The following is an 8,943-nucleotide window of genomic DNA, read 5'->3' on the forward strand; positions in this document are numbered from 1 at the left end:
TTTCAGATGCAGCATGGCGCGGGATTAGGTTGGATCTTTCTCAATCGCCTCTCGAATCTGATGACACAGGGCCAATCTTTGGCAAAATACGTGAGCTCCCCTCTAATGGCAGAAGCCTTAGCTCTCTTCTCTGCTATCCAGCACGCCCTCGATCTTGGATTCAACAACATCTCTTTTGCTTCAGCTTCGCAACAGCTGATCAAAGCACTCAACTCAGAGCCCTTCTCAAAGGAACTCTACGGGATTCAACACGATATCCTGCTTTTATCTTTCGATTTCGATGTCTGTAATTTTCATTTTGTTAAGAGAGAAAACAATAGAAGAGCTGATGAAATAGCTAAATCGGCTCTTCTATCCCACCCGGTCTGTACCACTTAATTATCAATTGAAATCACCGATTCGACAAAAAAATAAAATATCACATATACAATTATAGAAAATGAATAATCGTGTTAAAGAAGACTCCAAATAATCGTGTTATATTCCATAAGAAAGATTATACTACATAATAAATACGATGTAAATAGTCTAAAAGAAAGTTAACAAGAAACACAGTATCCACTCCAGTCCCTAATATGTTATGAAAGAAAAAAATTCCAAAATAAAAAATCTAGTCGAATTTAAAAAAAAAAAAAAAAAAAAGAAAAAAAAATCTAGTCGAATATCCGAAAAAACGAGAGATTGGATCCAACTAGCTTAGAAGTAACGATGGAGCAATGAGGGAATACCACAAGAGTATCTGTCACGGCGGTTAGAAAGCATTTTTATTTTGGAAACTTAAGCAATGTGAAAAGTAGGCCCAATTGAAATGATGGTATTCTTGACTAATCCAAGTCGAGTCATACATCATACAGAGAATTAGGAGATAAGCTTTGTTGTTTTCTCTTATGATTAACTTTTGTTGCTTTGTTAGTTTTGTAATTTTATGAACGATATCACAAACTTATTGCATTTGCAAATTGACTATTAAAAAGGACTACCACCAATAAGGATGATCTCTTGTGTAGATTAAAAAATACTTTCATTCAAAGACAAAAGAAACATATGTATAAACAAAAATATTCAAAAGGCAAACAAACGTGACAACGTAATAAACAAATGAATACTATTATACATATTCTATCACGATTTATATAAACCATGAATCTGGATTAGAAACTATATATGTAATCAGCTTCGTTATTTCTCTCTTCCGAATCGATGATGTAATCTCTCATCTTAAACATTCATTCATATAAAATCTCAGAATCATGATCAATCATGATGATCATATGTTAATCTTTCTTTTTTCTTCTATTAATCCTTGATCTCTCAAATTCTCAAAACTCCAATTCCTCCGCACTCCAGTGCTCCTTACAAGCTTTGGTTGTTCGGGCCGGGTTGGTCCATTGCTAGGGTTGGAACCAACAGGACCACTTAGCCTAAGGTGATGAATCTTTTTCACCTTCTTCATCTTCTGCGCTAAAGAAGATCCTGACCGTCCAATCTTCTCGTGGATCCTAGGGTTCAAACTCCCTGACCAATTTCTCCCACCAATAGGATCTAGTACACAACATGTTTTACCTAGAACATGATTGATCTCAACCGTTGGTGGTCCAGGACCGGAGAGATCAATCTCTTTGTTGGAATCTGTTCGTGGAAGGGCTTGACATGTTAGACAATTTAGGCTCATGGCTCTTTGCGATCTCCTTACGACGACAATGGAGATCAATAATGAGAGAGAGAGAGAGAGAGAGAGAGAGAGAGAGATAATGAAGAAGGAAGAGAGACTTTTGTTATATTTGATTAGCAATATGTTTTCAGTTCTATTTTAGAAAAGACTAACGAAAACTAATCTAATTTTAGTGAAATGTGTATATTTGCAAATTCGATTTTGGGTAGCATATTGCCCTCACACGTTTGTTAACAATTAGCTAGTATTAACTTCATAGAAACGAGAGTGTTTCGGTCTCTTTGGTTGTTGGTTAGTTAAAGACAAACTTTGTAATTATTAACCATAGTTTGTAGTCGTATTTTTTTTTCTTTTTCTTTTGAATCTACTTGTAGTCGTAATTTCATAACAAAACTATAGTGTGAACGAATCAGTGAACTATTATACAGTACATATCCAAAGATAGATTAATGAAATGAAAGATGGCTATTATTTCCTTTAAAGGTGGGTCGGTCAACTTTATGGTACTACATGAAACATATTTTTCATTTTTTTTAATAAAAAAAACTTAAGTTGGTGGTTTTTAATTAGAACTCATCAATGGTGGAGAAAAGTAGTTTTGTTTATCATTACAATAAATATTCTTCGTGTTGGCAGAAAATAAAATGTCTCACATTTTGGTTTAAACGAAAATTTAAGATTAAAAGCCCTTTTAAAATTAAGAAAAAAAATATTAAACCTACTACCAGCATACTTTTAAATTTAAATTCAATAAGGCGTCAATACTCAATACTAAAGCAAATTTTTAAAAAAAAAAGATCTAAGAACTTAGGTCCAAATTGCACTTTAAAGAAAATCTTGATTATCACCTAATATATACTTAAAGTTTTAAAACATATACAACCAAATGACAACCAAATGACTCATGTCTCCACATTTTCGGCATTACAAACAGTTTTCCTCATATCCCCTCAAAAAGATAAGAGCACTTTGTCCCTCACCAAAACCCATTTACGACCACTTATTTTTTCGTCAGCTTTTTTGGTACACTACAGTTCATAATTTTGGACCTTTATGTTTTATAAAGTTACATCTATAACCCAAAAGTTTTGCATACATAACTGACAAAAAATTTCAAACATAGAACCAAAAAACTTCAGTAGAATTTTTTATCTAACTTAATCTTACTCCATACATATATATACATACAAGTACAAACCAAAGATTTTTTATTATTATTTTACTAACTCTCTCTGGTCTGGTCTCCAACTTCGTTCTTCACTTGAGGCTTATGAAACACTACACTAAGAAACTAAACAAGTTCTCCTAATGAACAACAATATTAAACAACATGAAGCGAGTGATGCAAAATGGGATACTTACTACTTTACAAAGAGAGATCTTTTTGTGTCTAAGATCATACAATTACACTAGTCTTCTCATTTCTTCAATACGCCAGCTTCGTTCAATAGTTTTCTCCGACTTTGGTCATTAAGGCAACTTTGAGCTGGTCATGATTGAAAAACTGGCTCCCCATCTTCACGGTAGCTTGTTGAATCATCAAATCATTCACAACGGATAAACTCGCATGATTCACTTCCAAATCCAACTCCTTAAGCGCTTCCATGAATCTAGCACCTGGATGATCCTTCTTGCTACATTGTACACGTATCATCACATCCCAACCTATGATCTTCACATCAATCTCCATCTCTATCGACGCATCTTGATTCGAACAGTTTCGTTCTCTACCCCTCGACCCTCCTCCGCCTCCTTTCCCTTCCTTGTTTACCCCATCAAGCCGCTTCTGAATCTCTTCTTTATCGATCTCCGCCTGTTGCAGCTTCGACTTAAGCTCATTGATATACGAAATAGCATCTGCAAGAAGAGAAGCTTTATCCATCTTGGAAACGTTAGGAACCACAGCTCTCAAAGAGTAGAACCTCTGGTTTAACTTCTCTCTTCTCTGCCTCTCTGCTTCAACGTGATTCAACGGCTCTTCTCTTCCATTCGCCGGTTTCCTCCCACGTTTCCTCGGCTTCTTCTCCGGTGGCTCAACAACAATCGCTTCCTTAACAACAGATGCTTCGAGATCAGAATGATCCGAGTCACCAGATTTAGCAGCGGATCGAACCACAGTGCTAAAAGAAAGCATCCCTTCATCGTTGTTACTCCCTTTAGAAACGGGAGACCTCTTCTTCTTGTTACTCTCATTGTTACCACAGAAACTTAAAGTCTCGTTCGACTTCAACCCACCTTGAAAGTTCCCATTTTGATTCAACCCAGAGCTCGAAAAGTTCAACTCTCTCTCACCAAGACACGAACTTTGACGATTATGATTCTCAACAGAGCTTATATCATTCTTCTCAAGCTTCGAAATCTGATGCGAATCTGACTTTGAATTAGAATTCGAGTGATTACCATTATTAACCCTCGCCGGAGACTCGACTCCGGTGTTCGTCGCCGGCTCACTAATCCACAGAGCTGGATCGTTCTCACCTTGATCTGGGTTGAGATTAAAACCCCAAGAACAAGCTTCACCACCATTGTTACCACCGTTGTTGGAATTAAACAAGCTATTAACTTTATCCATCAGATCTGAGCTTTGGCTAATAGCTTCCGAGGAACCAAGCTCAACGACGCCGTTTTGAGCAGCGATACACACCATCGTCTTCAACCCATAAATCTGACCTTGACCAGCTCTTTTACAACCCGACCCGGTTAAAGCACCCGACCCGGACAACCAAATCACACGAGAGTTTAGGAAAGATTCACCGGGAAGTCCAACGCCGTTAGGGAAGCTCTGAGTCATCGAGACTAAGAAGAACCATTCAGTATCCGTGACTTCCTCGTCGTTTGATTCATCGGAAACTCCAATTCCGCCGGAGATTAACGAATTAAGCTCGCGGATCACTCTTTTCCGATGCTCTTGCTCCGCCGTGTTGGTGTTGTTCTTCTTCTTCTCTTTGTCTTCTTCTCCTTTGTAGTAACCATCACCCCAACCGAGGATCACAGTGTTGTCTCCCGTTGATGAATCGAAGTCGTGCGAGATCTGCCAGAAGATAGCGTAAGTCCAGTTCTCTCCGGCGGATTCTATCAAAGCTTGGAGACGTTGTTGGAGAGTGTCTTCGTTGAACTGAGGAGGAAGAAGAGATTGTGGTTGTGGTTGTGGTTGTGGTGGAGGAGGAAACAGAGATGAGTGCTGGTTTGTTCCGATGAAAGCTTCCATCGCCGCCGCCGACGCGTCATCGTCGCCGGTTGTCAAGAAATTGATTGATGATGTTGCGCCGCCGTTCATGTGAACAGCCGCCGGGTTTGAAAAGGGTAAGACTTTTCCCGGTGAAAGGTGAAGACTTTTTTTTCCGGTGAGAGAGAGAGAGAGAGATGACGTGTTGGATGAAAAATCAAAAGAGGGAAAAGCTAAGCAAATGGCGTTTAGTGATTGTTTGGAGCAGATGATTCTCTCTTTTTTATTATATTTTTTTATGTATATTACAACTGTAAATTAATTAATAATTGTTTTTCTGACACATATTAAAAAGCTTATAATATGTGAGAGTTGTAACATATTATAAGACAATCAAAAAAATATATTTTTTGGTTAACGGTTACGAAAAAAAATAAAAAATACTACGAATTATTTTTTTTTTCTTTTGGTTGACAACAAATACAGCGAAATTAAATATTTCATGGTGTGATAATTTTTGTTTGATGAATTTAATCACAATTATGATATTATTCGGTTTGCACCACACATAAACCTGTCAGCATATTTATTTTGGACATACATTGAGAATTATGTTTTGTGTAGCCCACTTTAATTGTTTGGCTCCTCTGTGTAAGAGAGTGGTCGTGTCTGCTTTCCATTTTGTTTTGTTTTGTTTTTTTCTTTTTCTTTTTATTTTGGGATTGGAAACCACTTTGATATTTTAGTCATGGCACATTTTTTTCCCATTAACAGTTAGATATTTTATCGTTTTGTTACTGTTAATTTATGATTTTTAAAAAGTTACCCATGGTAATGCCAACCAATAACTAAATAAAAAATATCCCTACACAAAAAAAGAAAAAAAAATTAAAAGAAAGAAGAAAAGTATTGAGTGAAAAAGACAACATGTACAGTGTTCGATGGTTTTAATCACGATGGCTAACGATGATCCTCCACTTCACGTGATTCTCGTGGATGATGTAATTATAAAAGACTTTAGACCCACTCACTAATTAACTAATAAGATTAATTGACATTACATTATAAAGTAATCCGTATATATCTTTTAAGTTCTTGCCAGATTTGCAAGACATAATCAACATGTCACTAAAACAAACAATGTATTAAGCAAAGTGTTTCTAGAGGAATTGGTGTACTAGTTACGATAACTTAATTTAATACCTTAACATGCTTCCATAAAATGTCCATTTTGTTGGAGTTAACAATTATATTACCTTTTTATGTATAAAACAGTTTTCATCTTTAGAATAATCGCAAAATAGGTTTTAATGTTGAAATTCAACAAATCGATTGTAATACAATGTTTTAAGTTAACAATTTTGTGTTTGTGGTTTAGATTTCAAGATAAGAAAGAAAAACCGAGAAAATTCAAAGGAAAGGTTTAGATTTCAATGAGTTTTTCGACGATGGATAGATTGAGAATTCAGAGGTACATTTTTCAATTTGGAATTTAGATGATGGATAGAGCTAAGAACTATTGTACCAAACTTATGATGAACAATATCCACTAATTTGTTTGTTTTTTAAAAAGAAAAACAAAACAAAACAAGAGCAAACAGGCTTCTTTTGACTATTGGGCCAGTAAAGCCCATATGATTTAGTATTGCGCTAATCTAATGTTATGGCCTTCTCACAATATCAAATTATCATAAAACGTAAAATATAAAATAAATAAAATAACCTTTTACATGTTTCGTAAGCAAAAAAAATAAAAATAAAAATCTGCTTTGTTGAAGAGTCGATCCATCATCACCATCTTCATCTTCATCACCACTTTCAGATTTTGGGGGAAAACATCTGTGAAATCTTCTCTACTTCTTCCTTTTCAGTTTTGTAATCAACTATGGCGACTGAGAATTTCGCCGATAAGAATGTTGTTTTCAGAAAGCTGAAATCGAAACCCGATAACAAGGTTAGGGTTTTATTTTTCCCATTCTCTTCGTATAAAATTGAATTGAATTTGATTTGGTTTCGATCAGATCTGGAGTTTATACGGCTCTAATCTTCCGATTGGTTTGTAATTTTGGGGTTTTTTTTACAGGTGTGCTTCGATTGCAGTGCGAAGAATCCAACTTGGGCTTCAGTTCCTTATGGGATCTTTCTATGTATCGATTGCTCAGCTGTTCATCGAAGTCTTGGTGTTCATATCAGCTTCGTGAGGTAAGCCTTTGATTCTCTCAGGAACACAGATTTAGCATTTAAACTGAACTCTGTGTGTTTAATTATAGCTTCAGGAACTTGTAGATTTCCACACTTCTTGGTTAGGGTTTAAGCTTTGATTATGCAGGACGATGTTGACTTTTATTTCCTCTTTCACCATTCTATATATAGCATTTTACTCTGTTGTAGATCTACTTGTTGAATATAAGACCATATTGTATACACATTCATTGTTTTTATGTCATTAGCTATAAATAGTTTTGTTTTTGTGAAGGTCGACGAATTTAGACTCATGGAGTCCTGAGCAGCTAAGAACAATGATGTTTGGTGGGAACAACCGAGCTCAGGTTTTTTTCAAGCAACATGGATGGAATGACGGTGGCAAAATCGAGGCTAAGTACACTTCAAGAGCTGCTGATTTATATAAGCAGACTCTTGCTAAGGAAGTTGCTAAAGCCATGGCGGAAGAAGCTGGTTTAACGGCATTGCCTTCTGTTGCTGCTTCTCAGCCTTTGGAGTCATCTAAGAACGGGGTTTCTTCTGAACATCCGACAAAAGAGAGTTCTTTGGTTAAGCAAGATGAAACTGCTGTCTCCTCTTCTTCGCCAAAAGCTTCTCAGAAAGTTGTGGCTAGTACTTTTAAGAAACCTCTTGTGTCGAGAAAGACAGGGAAGACTGGTGGTCTTGGTGCTCGTAAGCTTACTACTAAGGTAAAGATTTTCGTTTTTTTTTTATTAAAGAATGAAAGCTCGCGTCTTGTTTCTTGGTTTTGATTAGAGATTTTTCTCTATTGTTATGTAGCCAAAAGATAACCTCTATGAGCAGAAGCCCGAAGAACCTGTACCTGTGGTACCTGCTGCTTCTTCAACTAACGACACATCATCTGCTGGATCATCATCATATGCTTCTCGATTTGAGTACTTCGATGATGAGCAGCAATCTGGTGGGCAAACTGGCACACGAGTGCTTAGCCATGTTGCTCCACCAAAGTCATCGAATTTCTTTAACGAATTTGGAATGGACAGTGCTTTCCCTAAGAAATCAAGCTCAAGCTCATCCAAAGTCCAGGTTTAGAAATATGCTTTTTTAACAGGACCTAAGAAAGATATAGAAGTCAATTATCATATCCTCTTTGCTTAACGGTATTTTGCTTACTTAGGTTGAAGAAACAGATGAAGCAAGAAAGAAGTTCTCAAATGCAAAATCAATCTCCTCTGCCCAATTTTTTGGAAATCAGAATAGAGATGCCGATCTGGACTCAAAAGCTACCCTTCAGAAGTTCTCAGTATGTCCTAAACCTCTCAAACTCTATATTAACTTTTCTTTTAAGTCTCATTGTTGATACATACCTAATGCAATTACATATCTAACAGGGCTCAGCAGCTATTTCAAGTTCCGATCTGTTTGGCCACGGACCAGATGATTCCAACATCGATATCACTGCGAGCGAACTCATCAACCGGATTTCGTTCCAGGTAAAGTTCCGAGTAGGATCAAATTCTTCAGCTTTACTTGACTCTGCTTATTTACTTTTTACTTATTTTTGATTCATTCCACAGGCGCAGCAAGATATGTCATCTCTGGCGAACATAGCTGAAGAAACAAAGAATAAGCTGGGAACATTTGCCTCTAGTATATTCAGTGATCTTCAGGATAGAATGCTGTAAGAACACATACAGAGATCTTTTGATTTACAGAGGACACATTGTTGGATCTAAAATGCCATTTTTTTTTGGTTTGGTTTTGTAGTTGAAAGAGTTATTTTTGTGGTATGTAAGATGTTTATCTGGAATTTGATTATTTGATGGATGGTAGTATATGACTATATGTTGTAATGGTAAATTTGGTCAACTGAAAGCTGAAAAGGGTCATACGTAGTTTTTTTTTTTTTTTTTTTTTTTTT

General features: G+C 36.3%; 3 protein-coding genes across 3 annotated transcripts; 1 reads left to right on the top strand and 2 right to left on the bottom strand.

Moving 5' to 3' along the window:
- LOC104760224 lies at positions 1,038-2,017 on the bottom strand. Its single transcript, XM_010483114.2, has one exon. It carries the CDS (start codon positions 1,670-1,672, stop codon positions 1,268-1,270), a length of 405 nt encoding a protein of 134 aa, XP_010481416.1. The 5' UTR covers positions 1,673-2,017; the 3' UTR covers positions 1,038-1,267.
- On the bottom strand, positions 2,782-5,105 carry LOC104760225 (transcription factor MYC3). The gene has a single exon (XM_010483115.2). The coding sequence runs from the start codon at positions 4,947-4,949 to the stop codon at positions 3,117-3,119; it is 1,833 nt and encodes a 610-aa protein (XP_010481417.1). The 5' UTR covers positions 4,950-5,105; the 3' UTR covers positions 2,782-3,116.
- Positions 6,564-8,923, top strand: LOC104760226 (probable ADP-ribosylation factor GTPase-activating protein AGD9). The gene is made up of 7 exons (XM_010483117.2): positions 6,564-6,792; positions 6,922-7,040; positions 7,315-7,750; positions 7,842-8,108; positions 8,200-8,325; positions 8,414-8,515; positions 8,600-8,923. Exons 1-7 carry the CDS (start codon positions 6,724-6,726, stop codon positions 8,705-8,707), a joined length of 1,227 nt encoding a protein of 408 aa, XP_010481419.1. The 5' UTR covers positions 6,564-6,723; the 3' UTR covers positions 8,708-8,923.

Source organism: Camelina sativa, chromosome 18, assembly GCF_000633955.1.
Source record: "Camelina sativa cultivar DH55 chromosome 18, Cs, whole genome shotgun sequence".
Lineage (NCBI taxonomy): Eukaryota > Viridiplantae > Streptophyta > Magnoliopsida > Brassicales > Brassicaceae > Camelina > Camelina sativa.

What these genes read in the sequence shown, in the direction of transcription:
- LOC104760224 (XM_010483114.2), bottom strand. Translation starts at nt 1,672, where the DNA reads ATGAGCCTAAATTGTCTAACATGTCAAGCCCTTCCACGAACAGATTCC.
- LOC104760225 (XM_010483115.2), bottom strand. Translation starts at nt 4,949, where the DNA reads ATGAACGGCGGCGCAACATCATCAATCAATTTCTTGACAACCGGCGAC.
- LOC104760226 (XM_010483117.2), top strand. Translation starts at nt 6,724, where the DNA reads ATGGCGACTGAGAATTTCGCCGATAAGAATGTTGTTTTCAGAAAGCTG. An exon ending in CTACCCTTCAGAAGTTCTCA is followed by an intron (nt 8,326 to 8,413) that starts GTATGTCCTAAA and finishes CATATCTAACAG; the next exon opens with GGCTCAGCAGCTATTTCAAG. An exon ending in TCAACCGGATTTCGTTCCAG is followed by an intron (nt 8,516 to 8,599) that starts GTAAAGTTCCGA and finishes TTCATTCCACAG; the next exon opens with GCGCAGCAAGATATGTCATC.